Raw genomic sequence first — 20,824 nt, 5'->3', positions numbered from 1 at the left:
CATCTGGGGACACATCCTCTTTGGCCCCATCATTATAATTGGAGTGAATCTTAACAGTCTGCGGAGCACTCGTGTTGATAAAGAAATGATGAAATCTGAAGAGTGTCCGGACCTGCTTCTGTTTCTGGAATGAAAACTAAATCTGTCTGCAGTTTTTTTACCATGTCTGTGAGGTCTGAATACGTGGAAATGTACCGGTATTACAAAAAGAACATAGTACACATTTCCTCCATCTTTCTAAGTCAATTCATTATAATAGACCACATGGTGAAAAAGTACTATTGCTGCTCTGATCTATTCTATGACAACTACTACAATCACTATTACTACTCAGGGGCGTTAAACTATGGGGGGTAAAGAGTACTTTTTACCCAGGGTCCAGTGCAGGAAGGGCATTATTACATGTTATTATTACTGCTACTTTTTTAGATCCTATCCCAGACTACTACTACTGCAGCTATTACAACAACTACTATTACTCTGACAAAGTATTTCTTGAATTGCAATGAGTGAAATCCCCTGTTACTATTACTTCTACCTCTACTACAACTGCTACTTTTTTACTAGATCCTATCTCAGACTACTACTGCTGCAAATACTACTACTGCAACTATTATAACTACTACTACTACTCTGATTAAGTATTTCTGAATTTGCAATGAGTGAAATCCCCTGTTACTATTACTGTTACTTTGACTACAACTGCTACTTTTAAAAATCCTATCCCAGACTACTACTACTGTAACTACTAGTACTACTGCAACTATCATAACTACTACTACAACTCTGATGAAGTATTTCTTGAATTGAAATGAGTGAAATCCCCATTACTATTACTGTTACTTCGACTACAACTGCAACTTTTTAGATCCTACCCCAGAATACTATTACTGCAACTATTACAACTACTACTACTGCAACTATCATAACTACTACTACTCTGACAAAGTATTTCTTCAATTGCAATGAGTGAAATCCCCTGTTACTATTACTGTTACTTCGACTACAACTGCAACTTTTTTAGATCCTATCCCAGACTACTACTACTGCAACTACTACTACTACTGCAACTATTACAACAACTACTATTACTCTGACAAAGTATTTCTTCAATCGCAATGAGTGAAATCCCCTGTTACTATTACTGTTACTTCGACTACAACTGCTACTTTTTTTTTTTACTAGATCCTATCTCAGACTACTACTGCTGCAACTACTACTACTGCAACTATTATAACTACTACTACTCTGATTAAGTATTTCTGAAATTGCAATGAGTGAAATCCCCTGTTACTATTACTGTTACTTCGACTACAACTGCTACTTTTTTAGATCCTATCCCATACTACTACTACTACTACTGCAATTATTATAACTACTACTACTACTCTGACGACGCATTTCTTGAATTGCAATGAGTAAAATCACCTTTTCCTATTACTACTACTTCGACTACAACTACAACTTTTTACATCCTATCCCAGATTACTACTACTACTGCAAATATTACAACTACTACTACTCTGACAAAGTATTTCTTGAATTGCAGTGAGTGAAATCAAACATGTTTGAAAGTTGCAAAGTGATAAAATCCAGTCCCACCCGCCCATGTCAGACTCATATTGACGCTCTTGTATCTATTAATTAAAAACAAGGACAACATCGGTGTCGCTGCAGGATAATTTCATAAACGCAAATGAAATGCCGATCTTTATTTTAACTGAGTGGCAGTTTTAATTCCACAAAATGGTCTGTCATCACAACTCATTTATTGGCAAAGTCTTTCTATTTCACTCATTAACTTCAAAAGGCCCTATATTACACAAAATGGATTCTTGTGAGAGTTAAGTCTTGTTATAATGTTGCTTCCTCATCAAAAACACACCCAGAGTTGTGTTTTGTTTCATTCACACATGTTTGAGTAATCCCACATTATTAGTCTGTCTCAATCTCCACAGCTCAAACTGCTCTGTTCCACCTTGTGATGTCATGATGTGTGTGTGTTAAACATGTGTGAATGAAACAAAACACAACTCCAGGTATGTTTCTTTTGATAAGGAAACAATGTTATTACATAAATATATACGAAAATAGCCTAATAAAGGGCCCTGTTATGATGATGCTACTGAGAGATGAAATATCACACAACAAATGAATAAAATAAAAACATAAATAAGTCTTTTGTTTCACTTTAATTCACATTGCCTTTTTTTTTTGTCTTTTTTTAAGGTTTTATAATATCAGACTAAATAAATTAAAGTTACCCTGACATTAAAAAAAAAAAAAAACCTTCACATTTTTTTTCACTTTTAGATTGACTTTTGACTAGACTAGATCACTTTTTTTTTCACAATTTTGCACTTTACTATTTTTTTTAGATCTTGTGATTATGAAGATTAAAGGTTCATTAATTGGTCGACTTTAAATTGACTGTCAAAATGTATAATAAGAGCAAGTAAAAAATACATTTTCTTAATAAACGATGGTATCAAAATTGGCATTGCTGTGATACTTTGCAGCTGATGTCATCAACTCTGGAGGTGTAATGCTAACTGTAAGCACTGCCCTGTCTGAGACTTATTACACTTTAATCTGAGTGTCATTTTAACACAGTCTGACCAGAAAGAGCTGGTTTAGTTGATTTATGCTGTTAAACAAGTCCCTCTCAAATAGCAAAAGACGAAGTTTAAATCTGTCAACGGTACAAATCGTTGTAGGAGTGAAGACGTTTCGCTGCTCATCCAAGACGCTTCTTCAGTTCTGGTCAGATTGCTGGTGGACACTGCCTTATCTCTTACAACGATTTGTCCAGTTGACAGATTTAAACTTTGTCTTTTGCTACGGATCAGACCTGGACGACTGAGGGATTACACAAACATCTCCCTCTCAAGTAACATTACAGTCCCAAGCTAGCTAGCATTACCTTTTTATGTTGAAAATCACCTAAACGGGACCACGAACGCTCGTACTGATCACAGCCTCCTGAAAATTACCTGTTTAAATCCTTTTTTTTGTTTTTTTCCTTGAGCTTCCAGATGATCTTAAAACTTTTTTTGACAGCGTTTGCTAATGTGTGCATTGTGTCGCCATGGTAACTGCTGAACATTCCATCAGAGAGATAAATGCAGAACACCCCCAGCATGATGTTACTGCTAATTATCAATCGCCAACTAACAAACTGATATAAAACAAATAGTATTGGATCAAAAGTGGAAAATCGAATTGAGCAGCTTTGAATTCATGTGTCTTCTTAAAAGTCCAAAACAACTCTGCCAATTTGTCAAATTTGGACACATCAGATAACAAAAATATGCTTTTTCAACAGTAAGGGCGAAAAAGTATATCCTTACTTGTGTTGTTGTCCTAGATACGAGGGTGAGTCTGACTGAAACATACAGGTGTGATAAGAATGAAAAAATACTGGACTGATAGCTTATCTGAAGTTATGAAAAATGTTGCGCACTTTTCACCAAATAAAACATCCATCATTTGGGACCATTTCATGCCACAACTATCAAGTCTTGGACAGAAAATGGTTTGTGATTTGGCCAACTGCTCAGCCAGACGGGATTCTGCAGAGACAGGACTGTAAAGTACTTTTATGGGATCACCTAAACCAAAAAGATTTCAAATGGACAGGAGTAGTTTACCAAGTCTTCGCACAAGTTTGAGATAATTTGTGATGCTTTGGTATTTGAAAGAAGTCCTTAACTTATTAGAAAACTTTAAAGTAGACCTATTATGCAAAAATCGCCTTTTCAGAGCTTTTAAACATGTTATAGTTGTTTCTCTTCACCATTTACTCAGCCAAAGTCGTATTTACTGTGATTTGTGTATGTTTGAGCAATCTTTAATAGTTAATTTTCAAGACGCCATATTGTCGATCAACCCTCATTTTCACTTCACCCTCTGCTCTGTACTTACTTCAGTCTCCAATTTTATTTTCTCAATCCGTGATATGCATAGGATTTGGCAGTATCCTGTAGGTATTTTGGTACAAATGAAAACAAAACAAAAAAATCTGAGGCTTGTTAGTGTGATGTGCAGCTGTCCATAGGAGGCGCTGACAACTTTATGGCTCTTTGTTGGCTCCATTGTTTCTTTATTAAGTTGTTTTAGATGAATATTGTGATTTCAAATGTCCCAGTTATAACATAATGATCCAAAGCTGTCATAGATTATAACTATACAGCAAACACAACCACATGAGGTCTTCTTTTAACTTTTCGACTCTTGCTTGTTTCCATGAAGCTGCTATTACTGTGCCTTTAATACTGTGGAATGCAGTATGGCATTAAGAGACTGAAAAGTATCAATTTGTAACTTTTCTGTTGCCGTGTGCTCTCCCTCGATTCTCTCCATGAAGATGCTATTGCTTTGCCTGGAATGTTCTACAGTATGGCATTAAAACTTGACAAGTTTAAAATTCAAATACGTAACTTCACTGGTGCAGTGACTCCCATTGGCTTGTCTCCATGGAGATGTTATTGTTATGCTTAGAATCCTCCAGAGTATGGCATTAAACATCACTATCTGGCTATCTATGGCTCTCTCTGTCTCTCGCTCCTTCTTTCTCTCGCTCTATTTCTCTCTCTCTCTTCACCTCCCCGTCTCTCTCTTTCTCTCTCTGTCTCTCTCTCCCTCTCTCTTTATCTCCCTGTCTCTCTCTCTCTGTCTCTCTCTCCCTCTCTTCATCTCCCTGTCTCTCTCTTTCTCTCTCTCTCTTCTCTCTCCCTCTCTCTCCCTTGGTCTCTCTATTGCTCTCTGTCTCTCTCTGTCTTTGTCTCTTTCTCTGTCTCCCTACCTTTCTCCCTCTCTGTCTGTTTCTCACTCTCTGTCTCTCTCTCTCGCTCCTCTTTCTCTCTCTCCCTCCCTCCCTCCCTCTCTTTCTCTCCTTCCCTTTCTCTCTCTGTCTCTCTCTCTCACTCTGTGTCTCTCTGTCTCTCTATCTTTCTGTCCATCTTTATCTCTATCTATACATCTATTTTTATTTATTAGACTTACATACATTTTTATTGCCAAAATTGCCTTATTGCCTTAAAAAAAAAACAGTGCACATCAGATGGGTCAAATGCAGAGGGCACATTTCCCATCAAAATAACACACACCTCACCTTATATACATCTATAAATTCAGACCGAGCGGCTGCTTTACCTACGTGGCACTTTGAGAAACAAAAAATAGCTTTAGTTAAAAAGCACCTCCAGTGTATGTACAAAGTAAAAACAGCAGCAGCAGATCACAGCCTAAGTTTAGCTCAGAACAGTGCAGGGCCAGCACATGGGGGACAAATAAGGACAAATGAGGACACATTAGTCTAAAATGGTCCCAGAATGCATCAGGACCTCTTCAAAACTGCTCTGGACCCAAACTCAAAAATCTACATTAGAATGATATAATTAGATGATAAGTGTAGTGAGGTAATTGAACTGGGATAGAAAACACATAACCAAGATGAGACCTGATCTTGACTTGGTTTGGTCCTGCTCTAGTCCTGGTTAAGTCCAGGCTTAGGTCCAGGTTTAGTCCATAGACTGTATAAAGAAGTGAACTAAGTGAGTGTGGCGTTATCCATAGCGATCGGCTCCGGTCAAATGAAGCTCATCGAGGCTAGAGGTTATAGGGGCCAATTTAGAGCCAAGTTCCATATTCCGGCTGTGAGTGTCATAGTACACAATGAGCCAATTTGGACCGAAGCTGTTGAAGGTAACGCCCCTTCCTGCCCTGCATTGTTGGTTTGACATGGGGCAGGCGCTTAGCAACACTGTCAATTAAAAATGTTGCTAACGCTAGTGGGAGCAACCTCGGAAAAGAAGGTAGCTGATTTGTGTCTTTTTAATGTTCATATCTTGAGTTACGGACACAAAAGCAAAATAAAAACACCAAGATTATGTAAAGTGGGTCAATACAAACATATAGAGAGGGGCGACAGTTTTTCAATGTAAAGTGAAGCTAGCATGTTAGCTATGTCCATTTATATATACAATCTATGTTTTACTTCCAGCTTATTCCCAGTTTTAATGCGCTACTGTATGTATCCTTATTTAGCATTGCCTGTACTTCCAAATTTGACCATTGATCATTAATACTTTACACTTGAGATTTCAGTCATATAAAACTAAAAATGAGGTGTCAACAATTAGCAGTTATGGCCTAAAAGTATTATCATGATATAACAGAGAAATATGCTTAAAATACTGTTAAAATCAAGTTACTAAATATACCTGCTAAGTGTACTATATTGCAGTAATTGAGAATAATACTTTAAGTGTGTTTTTAATGACAGAATACTGAATACCTGCATGTCATTTTTACATGTTACAAGACCCAGTCAGCGTACTATATTCTCAATACTTCAAATACTTTAGCCTTGACACGCAATATATTACAGTGTAAAAACATAACACTTACAATTTTGTCTGTTCCATCATTTCTTATGCATTTATTTAGCAATGATTTGAGACGGAAAAATCTCACGAGCGCATATTACAAAGATAACTGCACCAAAATGTCAGAATAAAGAGGGGGTATTATGCAAAATCTTTTTTTTTTAGCTGGCTGCCATTTTATAATGTTTTTTTTCCTCTTCAAAAACATGCCTGAAGAGTTTTTAGATGTCATCCGTGCATGTTTGAGTATTTGTGCGATCTCTCCCTGGCCCTGTTCGAACCCTCCTTTTGTTTAGTTGTAAGCTCCGCCCACAAGCCTACGTCATCCACACTCCCACACGACAATTCTCTATAAATATACAAAAACATGAGACAAAACTGTACACAGCGACTTGACAAACCTGACGCGATGTGCAGTAGTTTAATTTGTGAGATAGCGCTCTGAAGTGAAAATGCAAGTAAAAAAAAACATGGTAATACGTTGTTTTTGGCAAATGTAGCATTTTCAAAACAATAAAAGGTAACGTGGTGATCTAAATATGTCATGTGTTAGCAGTTAATACACCATAGAAGTAAAATACTCTTTAAATTTGTATTCTGGGACATGTATTTACCTCCCAACAGTGACTATACATTTAAAAGATACCACTTGTTTAGTACTGTTCTTATTCACATCCTGGGCTGTATCGCTGGTATTTCCTTGATGTAGTTTCTATCCCTGCTCCTTCTGTCTTTCTCTGAGATAATGCCACACTTTGAGCGGGTTCTGAATAAAACATGGAGGAACAACCTGTCCTCGGAGCAGAGACACAACAACATGAAAAAAGACGAAAAAGAAGGAGGAGGATTTCCATTTTCCATTTCACCCTGGGACACTTATTTTCATTCTGCACTCTTCTCTCTTAAAGTTAATTTTATGATGATTATTTACGCTTTTATTAGTTGATTTTGTGATTTAAATGTATTTCTTATTCTGCAAAACACTTTCAATTACTTTATTTATGAATTGTACTCTACGAATAAGCTTGTTTTAATTACAATCCAAAATATCTGTCACTGATGGGAGCTAATAAGATGTGTTTGTACGTAGGGAATTGGCCAGATTGACATGTTTTTTGTAATTATTAAAGCGGATCTATTCTGCAAAATTAACTTTTCAGAGCTTTTAAGCATATTATAGTTGTTTCCCCTCACCGTGTATCACCTGAAGTTGTATTTGTAGCGATTCGTGCATGTTTGTGCGATCTTTAATCACTTATTTTCAAGACGTCCTTAGCACACACCCACTACTCTCTACGTACTTCGTTCTTCAATTTTATTTTCTTAATCTGTGATAGGATTCGGCAGCGTCGCATAGTCACTTTTTAAAACAAATCCGCGGCTCGCTAGTGTGATCTGCAGCTATACATAGGAGGTGCCAACAGCTGCTCGGCGCTTTGTCGTGTGATGTTTACGGTGATGTCGACTCCCGTTGGGCATCACAGTTTTCTAACGTGAAAATCAGCTGAGGTGTTTCTTTTATGAAGTCATTTCAGAGGAATATTGCGATTTAAAATGTGCAAATTATAACATAATGATCCACAGGTGTCATAGATTATAACTACACAGCAAACACGAGCACAATGGGTCTTCTTTAGTAAAGGAGAGAAAAAAAACTATTTATTCTCTCAATCCATTTTTAAACAATAGCACTGGTTGAGTTTGCAGTTTTACTTCCGTGCAGCGTCAATCGAGATCAAGTTTAGGCACATACAGAGATTACATAAAGGGATATATGTATTTAACCCACTAAAAGATTTAACAAACACAACTACAATGTGACAGTAGCTCAGTTGGTACAGTGTTTATCCTCTGATCCAACATAAAGTGCGATTCCACCCCTACAAATGAATGCTGTCGTTGTGTCCTTGGGCAAGACGCTTAACTTGCCTCGCCCTCAGTGTCCTGGTTCCTTGATGTTAAGCGCTGTGAGTGTCTTGAAGGTGGAAAAGCGCCAAACAAAAAGTAACCGTTTGCCTAAGTGTAACTAATTGAAGTGTGTACTGTCATGGAGCGCACTTATAAACTCATTGTGGTGAATAATTAGGATGTTCAGAGTTGATAAGGTAAGTGATCAATAAATATGGTCCACTGTGAACGGTTTAAAATGAACAAATGAAATAAACGAGTACTGGAACTGTAGTATTGATATGTTTTCAAAGGAAGTTGTATCACTAGACGCTAATAACGTTCTAATAGGAAGACAAGCAATTTAAAAACTACTCCATATTTTAAAACACCTATAAAAATCCTTTTCACTTTTGTCAACTTGTCCAACCAACTGTTCCCCAAATGTAACAACCCTCCGGTGTTGCTAAGGGTTACAGAATAATCCACAGTGTTTCAAAGTCTCAGATATTTCCAGACAAACTGCAGTGCGCACTCCTCTGTCTCTGCCCGAGCTGTGGGAGACTTTTCCTCCTCCTGTCATTCGGTTTTATCTCTTTTCTCTGGCCGTAAAAGAAAAACTCAGCCCTCTCCTCCTCCGACAGTGTTTGGTATTCGCCGAGTGTGCGCTGTCATCGGTGACAAAGCGTCGACCCGCTGCTGCCCTCTGCTTAGTGTAGGTACTTTTTAGAACATGCATTTTAAAGCTACTTCATGCAACATTGCTATTCTGGTGACACAAAGCGCAATGGTAAAACAGACTGACCCCTGTGTGACCCCTTCATGTGATTAGACCTTATTACTGTTACTATTTCTGTTCATTTTGGTCCATTTTACCAGTATAAACTTTTTTTTATTATGTTGTTATGGCGACACAACTGATGAGCAAAAAGAAAAGTTGCATTGTTACGCATCCACCTGGTTGTCTCCATGGTTACTGCTTTGGCTCGAATGTTCAACAGTATGGCATTAGACACCATTAAGTCAAGCAAGGGATGCAACTAGTGCAAATTACATGTCAGATCTGTGGAGAGGTGACCGCACTTGCATGATTTTAAGGGTTTTTTAGCACTTGTAGTATCGGAGTATGATGATATTTGTGATTTTGAATTTCAAAAATGAACTAAAACAACTTAAAATGTAGAAATTCGTAGTAATTCATAATTTTCAGATCATTATTTAAAAAAGGGGGTCAAAATCAGTTACTTTCTATTATTTCACAACATTATTCGCTCATCAAAAACATGCCTGAAGATATTTTAAAAGTCATCCATGCATGTTTTAGTATTTTAGCGATCTCTCCCGGGCCCTATTCGAACCCTCTTTACTTTTAGCTGTAGCTGTGCTCTGAAGGGGGAGCGACTTAACACAGGGAGCAAAGGGAGGGGAAACTCAGAGCATCAAAAACGAAAGGTAAACTTTAAAAACATGTTAACACGTCATGTCACATGTTGTTTTTGGCGAATATAACATTTTCAAAACATTAAAATATAAAATGGCGATCTAAATATGTTACATGTTAGAGGTTAATACCCCATAAAAGTAAAATACCCCCTTTTTAAAGTCCAAAACTGCACAGACATATCATATCTCTCTCCATCTCAAAGAGCTTATCCCTCTCTCAGATCCAGTGTTTGGTATTGTCAGCGTGCTAAGCCTCCTCTGGTCCCTGTGATAGGCCCGACCTGCTGCTGTCAGCCGTCTTTAGGGGGTCGTGTTGGGGACAGGACCCTCAGCACGGCCCCGGATCAGAAGCATCGGACCGGGGAGCAGGGTAGAGAGGGACAAGGGTATCCAACGTGACCTGGGTTACAGTATAGAGCAATACGAAATACCATTACATGACATTTGGGACTAAATCGTGGGAATAAGCCTGGACTGGAGCAAGAAAAAAACAGAACTAGGACTATATTTTAAGTCAATACCAGGACCAAATATCAGTATGAGGTGCTTATATCCAAAATTCCCTTATTTTGTTCCAGCGTCCTGGGACACCTCTCCTCCTTCTGTCTCTAAAACCTGGTGATCCATCAGACTGACTCAATGATTACATCTAAATCTCCCTTATCACAAACAAATAAGCACAACAAGCATTTTAATGAGACAATTAGAGACGCTTCAAGGTTGTGTTCTAACCTCTCCCTCATGTTTTACTCTCGTCGTCATGGAGATAAGCAAATTCAGGCTTTTCATGCATCTCAAGTGGAACTGTCCAGAATTAGTCACGTTCACATTATTATAACAGTACTGTCTGATTGTAAAGATTCAATTTTATTTTGTTATGGGTTAATGGTTCGAAAACTGTGTGACTGCTAAAAAAATCTCAACGAAAGCGGCAGTATGTAACTTCTGCCCCCTGCTTGTCTCTATGGAGATGTTATAGCTTTGCCTGGAAAGTTCCGCAGTATGGCATTGACCTTATCTATATACATGAAGACAAGCGGGTGGCATGTCCTTCATCAACTTACATTACATTCATTTTTTTAATCATTTACTGAATTTTAGCAAGATGTTGAAGGCTTTTTGTCGCCGTCTTAAGAATCAAGAAACCAAGTTACAGGTCAGATCTGTGGAGAGGTTTCCCTACTCACAATAACATTTCAGGCTTTTCCAATAAAAGCACCTGTAAGATAAGATAACACCTGAATAAATAAGATCTAATGCCATGCCGTATAACACACATGTCAAACTCAAGGCCCGTGGGTCAAATATGGGACGCCATGTCATTTTATGTGGCCCGCGACAAAGTAAATTAAAAGGTTTGACTGTCTTAAAATATCAGTTTATCAGGAGATACACAGTTACACACCATTTTTTCATATCTATGCAAATCCATATGCAAAATGTATAACTTGAATAAGTAATAAATATAGAAAAGGCTAATTAACAAGATTATAAAGTAGTTGCATTTATTTTACATTACATTTGGTTACATTTGGTTACATTTATCTTACAGTTACATCTGGCCCTTTGAGAGCAACCATTTTGTTGATGTGGCCCTTTGTGAAAATGAGTTTGACGACTGAATTTCCATGGAGACAAAGAGGTAGCAAAAACCCTTACTAGAAAAGTTAAAGTGCACATTTAAACAGGTTAAAGTGTTTCTCCTTACTTGCTTTGACCTATTTCTTATCCTTACATGCACCACACAAGGCCATGTTTCAAACCCGGGGGGACTATTTTCTTGTATGACGCAGCACGGTCGTCTGAAGTGCCTCCGCTGCCTCCAGGTGCGTATGAAAAAGCAGGCTGTCGACTTAAAAAGGAAATCTTATGAGAGTTAGCAAAACCTGTCCATGTCTTGAAGCATATTTGTCGAGGCGGCTAATATTTTGGAACAGGTGCGTTTGTTTTTGTGCTGAGAAAAGCAGAAACTCTCGTATTTATAGACGTACAGATGCAAGCTAGGATTCATTAATTAACAAAGCTTCCGCGGAGAGTTCTTCCACGCGGCTTTGATGAAAATGGGGTTGTGTAGAAACAAATGTGGGAGTGAGGATGAGTTTTGGAGCGGGGAACATGCTCGCTATATGACTTTAGGATTCTTTAGGTGAAAAGTCATTATTACAAAGATATTTAAATGAACAGCAATTAGAAGGAATCTGCCTCATAGACTGTGAAAAGAAGTGGACTAAGGGAGCGTGACGTCAACCGTAGCGTTCAGCTCCAGTCAAAAGAAGTTCATCGAGGTTATTGGTTATATGGGCGAATTTTGAGCCAATCCTGAGCGAGTCTGTGGAATTTAATGACCCTTCCCGCCCACACCACAGTTTAGCAGGGAGCGGGAGCTTAGTAACGCTGTCAATCAAACCTGGGAACAACCTCGGGGACAGAAGGTGCTTGATTTGTCTGTTATTAATGTTCATACCTTGATTTATGGACGCAATAGTCAACTAAAAATAGGATCGTGTAGAGCGGATTAATACCAAAATGACGAGCATGACAGCAACAGTTATGGAAAGAGAGGCAACAGTTTTTCAATTGAAAGTGAATTGGAGCCAGAGTCGATGGAGCCGGAGGCGTGTTTATGCTCAATTCCTGTTTGCAATGAAGCTAGCGGGTTAGCTATGTCCATTTGTATATACAGTCTATGATCTGGCTACAGGAACAATGTAGAGCTGTGGACAAAATGGGGGTTTCAATGAGAACAAACTTAAATAAGAGACAATTTTTTTTATTTTTTTACGTAAAGGTGCATTATGCAACTCTTCTGGTTAACAGTATCCCACCAACTTGTCTCGCTGTTATGTTATTGCGTTGCTTAGAACATTCCACAGTATGGCGTTGGACTTAGCTATCAATTAAAGATGTTTTTCCAGATCACAGATGCACTTTTACTGTGAGCGTAGGCCTGTCACGAAAATGTGTTACATTTTGAAGTGTGAAATATTGCTGAAGTACATATGAAACCAAACCATAAAGCAAAATAATCCCTCAAAAAGAATGCGAAATGTACAAAATTGTTAATTGTTAAACAGAATGCAACACTTACATAGTTAGTTTGTGTCTATAATGATTGCAGTACAGAAAATTAACCAAGTATTTCCTACTAGTGCAAAGAAAATATAACCAAGATAAACATTTACCCCCAAAAATGTTTGTTCCATCTGTCATGTATCGAACAATAATTCGATATAGCATTTCTCGTGACAGGCCCATGTATCTGCACTTGTCTCTTTGGAGATGGGTAAGCTTAATGACACGCTGTGGAACATTCCAGTCAGTTAGCATAGGTCACGTAGTTTATCAAGCGAATGTAACTGAATTATCACATCAAACTGAATCACGCACCATACTTTGATTATAATTTGGAAACGAACACCGTTGGGTCGATATAAGTCATCCTTCCCCCAAGTATTTTCAAGAAATGTGCTTTTCCGTTGATCAGAATACATATTTGAATGATCCCGTGACATTTTTCTTGACACAAACTTGAAATAAAATGAACAAATCGATAAACCAACGTAGCCTGATCTTGTTAGGTGATAGGGTAACTCATTTTGAATTGAAGAGACCTTACGAAGCTGTAGATCTAGGAATAGAACCGGCGTATTCAATATTTCAACACAGTTCACCTTCAAACCTACCACTTCAGGTTACAATTCACGCTTTATTCATCTCAGTAGAGTTCTTGTTGTCTTTATGAAGCCTCCATGTACTCAAAAGGATCATCATAAAAAATATATATATAGAATTTTTGAGCACAAACCACAATGAAAAGACAGTAAACCAGCTGATCTGCATGTGATGGATGAAGAGACAGAGGCCCCATTGTGAACCGCTATTTCCGAAGCACTGTCAAATAAATGTTACAAATGGTTACCGCGGAGACGTTCAGAGCGGATATAACGGCCTGGTATGTGCATTACAGATTGCGGAGTGTATAATGTTCAACAACAATCGATATAAAGAAATAACAAGACTGGGGATAGGGGGCTTCGGGGGACAGAGAAGCCACTCTGCAAAATCAATCGGTGTTGCGCGTCCAAAACGAGACTCAAATAAGACAAATGACCTCCTATACGCAATTAGTTATGATTCGTTTGGCTCGATAATGTTTTAATTATCATTTAGATAAAGTCATGCGTTGTGTAGTTGTGTGTGTTGTGAGGTGATTGGTAATGACATTAAAACTGGACCGTCTCTGTGTTTAAAATGATAATATTTATGAGCTAATGCCTTTTATGCTAATAGTGGCGCTAGAAAATGGACAGGGACCTTGAGGTTTGATTGAGGGGAGATTCAAAGTAATAGCCACAGCAGCACAGTGTTTGTCCACTGCTTTGTAGGTTGGTGACCTAAACGTTATCAAATCCACGGACCCCGAGGTTGGCGGCCCCCAGTGTCTGTGTACACTGGTTTATGAATGACTGTGTGAATGGGTGAGTGGTTCCTTGACGTAAAAGCGCTTTGGGTGCCTTGAAGGGGGAAAAATGTGACTATTTACATTTCCATTATGACTATTAAGAGTATTAAGACTTGGAAGAGTAAGGGCCTTGAGCACTAGAGCGATAGAGGCCCAGATCTACCACATCAGACAAGACCCAAGGTGTAGGCTGTGCAAAGAGGCCCCTGAGACAACCTTGCTCATAACTGCAGGGTGTAAGATGCTGGTAGGGAAACATACATGGAGCGGCATAACCAAGTGGCGGGCATAGTGTACAGAAACACCTGTGCAGAGTACGGACTGGAGACCCCAAGGTCAAGGTGGGAAACAAATCCAAAGGTGGTTGAGAATGATCGAGCCATGACACTGTGGGACTTCCAGATACAGAGTGACAGAATGGTGATGGCGAACCAATCAGACATTGTGCTGGTGGATAAACAACAGAGAAAAGCCGTTGTGGTGGACATTCCAGTACCAAAGGAAAGTGAGAAACTACAAGTCACTGACACTTTTAAATCTTCAATAGCTCCTATAATTCTTAAGTTAAACTCACCAAATTTTAGCAGTTGGTGAAACTGAACCTTCTGAGATTTTTGGCAATATATAAGGTTATAATTGTTCACTTACACTTGAACTTATCACCACTTAAACTAGGGGAAGTAAAAATGACCTAATTTTTTAAAATGATGTTTTTTAAGTGTCCACCATTTTCGGTTTCGCACTGAATAGCCCGATCCAACACACTTGAACATTTGAAAGCATTTCCAGGCTTATTGCTCTCATTTGATCCTCGTTTATTGCCTGAGGTTTATTCACAAACACCTTTTCTTTAAGATCGCCCCACAGGAAGAAATCAGGACTAGTCAGGTCTGTGGAGATCACATACTGCCCCCTGTCTTTGAAAACGACTTATCATTCCTTTAATAGCATTTACTCTTGGGGCTTCTCTGGTATTAAAATGTCGACGGTAACACCTCTGGGTTTGTGAATTTGACCCATGTGACTCAAAGTACCACTGTATAATGACGGCTGGTTCCTCGGTGCTGTATTTGCTGATATTAATGTCAAAAGGGTAGTTCTAAATGCTCTGAAAAAATAAAAGAAAAAAATTTAGAAACAAAAGAGTTATGATTTTTTGTAGAAAAATACCAGGGGCTCAAAGAGGAGTTGGAAAAGTCCTGGAAGGTGAAGGCATCAGCGGTGCCTGAGGACAGTTAGCTCCTCTCTACACACAGATATACTAAGGCAGTACTTCACCAAAACTCTGTCAGAACTGAAGAAGCTGCTTGGATGAGTGGTGAAATATATTTACAGTTGACAGGATTCAATTTCCTTTTGCTATCCAGGAGAACTCAAGTACTGTGCATACCATGATAAAGTATATGTGATGAAGTCAACCACATCCGGTGAAGGACACTGATAAACACGGAGGGACAATATGCAAATGCTTGTTGACACTTATACACTTTATTTAAAATGCTGTCTCCATTCACACAGTGTTACATTCTTTGACACAATGTTCAAATTAAACTGGTTATCAGGAATATCACGTTGTTCCAAATGAAATAATTTACTAGATTTACCTGTACTAAAATGCAGGGTAAAGTTTGCAAACATTTATATGGCAGGGACTGAATAAGGCAATAGTGATCCATAACAAAGTCTTTACAAACTCCAATTAAAAGTCTAAAAACATCTCAAAAACATCTAGATGGTTGGATTAATATAATAATTCATGATATCTTTTTCTCGCCCCAGAGACTGACAATTTTGAGGCTGTATTAAAAGGCAGAAAGACCTTTAAACAAGTCCAATTTAGCGAGTAAATATCCAAAGCTACAGTTAGATACAGTGTAGCCAAAGATACAGTGTTTTAATTAGTGTTTGCGGTGAAGTCTACTACACGGCCCAGTTTGTAGACAATTAAACCCACGAGGTCTTTGCTCTAGGGCAGGAAAACTAATCTCTCTGCCACTGTATTATTTCCATACAGCACTATTGCAACTTGAATTCAGTTTTTGCGATTACACCTACGCATTTGACTTGTTCAGTGCTATAATCTGATCCATAGCCTGAATCTTTCTCAGGGACACGGGGAAAATGAGCAGTTCAAAACACAACAACAGCTTTTCAACAATTCTCTTTCCTCTTGTTGCATTTGACCCAGATTGGAGCTTGAATGCACCAGTGATACCACATAAACTGTGCACGAAACTGCCCATGATAAAAGCAGCGAATGCAACGTGTGTGTATCACTGGGAAAAGATGAATGTTTATGGTTAATCTGACTTAAATTTGGAATATTAATCTTTATTTGAAAAGTTTTGACTAAGTTAGCGTTCACTGATTATGACAAACTATAGCTTATTTAACTTATTTTATTACATTCCCATCTGGTTCCACAATAATTAAAGTTTGAAATAAGAAAAATACATTTGCCAATTATAGGTGTAGACTGTAATAAATGAAAAATAAATTATAATAATTCTACCCTATTTGAAATAAATATAAGATTTAATTAGCATAAACAGACAACTCCTTTTTGAAAAATTCTCCATTTTTTTCTCTCTCTCTTTTTGATTAATACTCTGAATGTTTGTGTGAATAAAAGAGGGGGGATGTGTTTTTTTTCTTCAACTTAACGTCAGAAACATCTCAAAACAGGTGAAATTTTTCATATATCCATCAAATAAGTACATCTGGACTGCCATGCCTCCCCAAATTAAGATTAAAGGTACATTATGTAACTTTTCTGGCGGAGGGTCTGCCACTTGCTTGTCACCATGGAGATGTTATTGGTTTGCAGGGGTGGATGAAGTACTCAGGTTTGTTACTTAAAGAAAAGTACAGGTACAGAGGTAAAAATTACTCAAGTAAAAGTAACAGTATCACATGAAAAAGTCTGCTTAAGTAAAAGTATTTAAGTGCCTGTTTAAGAGTAAAGAGTAAAAGTATTTCACACAAATGCTGTTAATTTGTAAAGTGTGTAGTAGTAAATGTAGTGATATTAATGAAAAATGATACATATTTTGGTCAACAGTAACGATCCAAATCAATTTCTTCATTTTTGTATGAATTGTATGTATTTATTTTTGTTTACTCGAAGGCGAAGCTTGAACGCCAAAACTTTAGTCAGGACTTTACCACGAACATGGTAAAAATAACCCCTCAAATCATATGAAAAGTACTTTTTACTTTGCAGTTCAGTTAAAAAATGTAGTGGAGTAGAAAGCACAGATACCTGCTCTCAAATGTAGTGAAGTAAAAGTAAAAAGTATCCAGTGTAAAATTTTGTTTAGCAAAGTACAGACACCTAAAAACTCTACTTAAGTACGGTACTTTACTACTTGTACTTCATTACCGTCCACCGCTGTTGGTTTGTCTGAAATGCAGCCGTACTTTTTTAACCTCAATCGCTGGGTTCTGATTCCACCACCTGCTCGAGATACGTTTAAAGCCGCACTGTGCAGCATTCCAGGCGAAGCAATAACATCCCCATGGAGACAGGCAGGTGGCAGACTCTCATAGGGCACCTCATAATTGCCACCCGTTTGGATATTCCCTTCTTGCATTGTGGAACAAAAATAAAATACAAAAATATATAACGCTGCGAGGAAAGTTGGGATAAAACAAAGTAAAGAACATCTTGAATCATTAGGGAAGCCGTGTGCAACTCCCCAAGGCTCCTGGTGCGGCTTTTGTTTAGATCAACACCATTACACAACAACGAGAAAAACAGCTACGAATACTCGACAATAACATCAAACTGTGCTATAGAGAAACAAGAGAGAGTCCGCGCCGATATACGTTATGGTTCATTTCAGTCACAGCCAACCACACATTAGAACACACTGTTAAGCCCGCGATGTAACTGCCCCCCTACCATCCCTCTGTCTCTGCTTCATCAACAACTCAATGGGAAATCCAGGTGGAGGGGGGAGGAGCAAACAACGACTCGGAATGGGCAAATATAAACAGTACATTTCTGTCCCCAAACCTGCAAAGTCCATGATAAAATGCAAATCTCCACGTTATTTGCGGAGTCGAACGCAGTTTTTCAAGTGTTTTTTTCCAAAGCGATGCGAATGGATGCGGTCCGATGAAGTAGAACAAACGGTAGTCCACAAGAGGGCGCCATGACGTGACACAAGTCCGATGAAGGCCGTTTTCCCGAATACGATTGGCGATTGGATTTGTACAGTTCAATACAAAATACGAAACGATACTCCGCACGTTGTCACAGATCGCGAAAGCAGAAAAAGACGACGATGTAGCGTAAGCGGCGACAGTTCTCTTGAATTGCTTTGATTTTTTAAATTTATTTAAACCTTTTGCCTGACGACGATTATACCCATCCCAATGATACAGCACGGTTACATCACAAAACATTCCCTTTAGCTTTAGTCACTCTCCTGATAAGATGAGGCTACACATATCGATGCTAAGTTTGTTGATTATTGAGCTTGTAGCCAATGGTGACAAATCCGGCGCCTCATTTCGTGCACTTTTCAAGTCTTGTATCCTATATCTACATTCCTCCATTTTCCAAATCCGCTCAGACGTAAATCGCAGTCCGTGATATCACTGAACCATCTCTTTGCGACTCCATATCGTCATCGAGGTAGACATCCAACTCCTCTTCCTCATTACGCCCCCTGTGAGCGATGGGATAGGCCGGTTGCATCGAGGTCCCGCCCCCCCGCATGCCTCCGAACCTATCGAATTGCTCCTCTTCGTCCATGCTGTCATCCAGTGCGAACTTCCTCCTCTCCGCTTCTTCCATCTCATTGGTTAGGAGAATATTGGTGGGATTTGGGGGTACGTGGTGATGAAGGTGATGGTGGTTTTCGGTTAGCGTTCCCGTAGCATCGCAGCCCTCTCTGTACGTGTACATAGGTCCGTTATTATTCCCCGTACCGTTTTTATTGCTACCCCCGCTGCCCGATTGGCTGAAAAGGAGTCTCGCTTTGTTGCCGTAATCTCCGCCGTTGCTGCCGCCGCTTCCGGTCGCTATGGAGTCCCCGCTGCTCGGATACCCTCGTCTCTGTTGCCGGCGGCTACGGGTCAGGAGCACGGCGACCAGGGCGATGACCAATAGGAGCGCGAGGAGGGAGCCGATGACCGCCCCCGCCACCACGCCTGCGCTGGATTGGTCCTCGAGGGATTCTGCACAGAGGGGGGAGGGGTGTGGACGGGGGGGACGGGGGGGAGAGAAGAACAGTTTTGCTCATTTTGAGGGAAATAGTTCAATACAGGACAACTACAATTACTACTATTGTTGATAAAAAGGGGGTATTCGACGTTGGTAATTTGCTAATACAAACTAACTAAAAGGTTTTTCTAATTTTGGGCTTAATATAGTTGAAAACAGGACAACTACTATTAGTACTACATTTTAAAAAAGAATATTTTAACTTGTATTGTTGTGACGTGTGTGTATGTTTCAACCTTTTGCCTTGTCTAACCACCGTGAAGCTAAAATGCTGGATTTATAATGGGTGAAAGCTGTATTTTTGTGTATCTAAGTGAACCTTTTGTATTGTTTAATCATTATGAAGCTAAAAATGCTAACTCAATAACAGATTTTTCTCATTTTAGGGGAATTAATTCGAGATAGGACAATCGCTATTAGGCTACTACTATTTATAATGGGTAAAATGGACATTCTAAGTTGTATTTTGGTGCATTTTTGTGTGTCTGTGTGAACCTTTTGTATTGTTTAACCATTATGAAGCTAAAAATGCTAACTCAATAACAAGTTTTGCTAATTTTAGAAGAAATAGTTGAAGATAGGACAATTGGTGTTAGGCTACTACTATGTATAATAGGTAAAAGGGATATTCTAAGTTGTATTTTGGTGTATTTTTGTGTGTCTGTGTATTGTTTAACCAATATAAAGCTGAAACTTAAACAACAAAATATATATAAAAAAAAAAAAAAAAACATATGTGTAGGCCTTATCTTGCATTAGCATTAAGAAATGTACTTATTGACTTGACATAAAGAGACATTAATGTAAGTTTTTTATTGGATGGCCAGGAACTTTCTTTTCTCCAAGTTAATGTTTTGTCTAAAATGTTCCACAGTATGGCATAACACTAATATATCTTCATGGAGACAAGCAGGCAACCACCTTTTGGCAGTAAAAAAAAAACATAAGATAATAAATGCACGATAGCTTAATGCCATACTGTGGAACATTCCAGGCAAAGCAATACCATATCAATGAGCCAAGAAAAGTCTATCTCAAAACTATTTCATAATTTGACTACATCCTTTTCGGTGCAGCTGTGTTTAATCTATCTTAGTAAAGTCTTTTGTCCTTGAGTGCTAAGTAAATTTATTCCTTTCATTTTAAACAAAGCGCTAAAGCTAATCCACTAAAGGCGTAGAATAGCATTAGAGGCTGCTTTAAAAGGAAGTTTTTGTGTTTGGGGGTCTGCGTCTTTCTTATATGTTCAGTATATTCCAAATCCTATTGACTTTACTCCTTTTTATAATGTTTCCACTGTGTAATCCATTGGTGAGGTGTAGTTTTGCTGGGATCAGGCCAAATTTGACTTTCTCTCCCCAAAAAATATTGCTTTTAAAATCGTTCATCCAAATTTTTACATTTTTTGTC

The 20,824-nt window shown here is 38.5% G+C and overlaps 1 protein-coding gene across 2 annotated transcripts in view; it reads right to left on the bottom strand.

Annotated features, from left to right (window-relative positions):
- The window catches only part of pvrl2l (PVR cell adhesion molecule related 2 like), a 568,718-nt gene that overhangs the window by 176,070 nt on the left and 371,824 nt on the right, over nt 1-20,824 (bottom strand). The window contains exon 7 of one of the 2 annotated variants that reach the window (XM_055225157.1): nt 15,650-19,368. The exons of the other annotated variant lie outside the window; for it this stretch is intronic. Coding sequence (XP_055081132.1) covers nt 18,758-19,368 — 611 coding nt within the window. The 3' untranslated portion in view covers nt 15,650-18,757. Of the gene's footprint in view, nt 1-15,649; nt 19,369-20,824 lie in introns of those variants that run through there. 2 annotated transcript variants of the gene reach the window in all.

The sequence above is a fragment of the Periophthalmus magnuspinnatus genome, chromosome 11 (assembly GCF_009829125.3).
Source record: "Periophthalmus magnuspinnatus isolate fPerMag1 chromosome 11, fPerMag1.2.pri, whole genome shotgun sequence".
Classification (NCBI taxonomy): Eukaryota; Metazoa; Chordata; class Actinopteri; order Gobiiformes; family Gobiidae; genus Periophthalmus; species Periophthalmus magnuspinnatus.
This window is presented reverse-complemented; position numbering and strand designations above follow the sequence as displayed.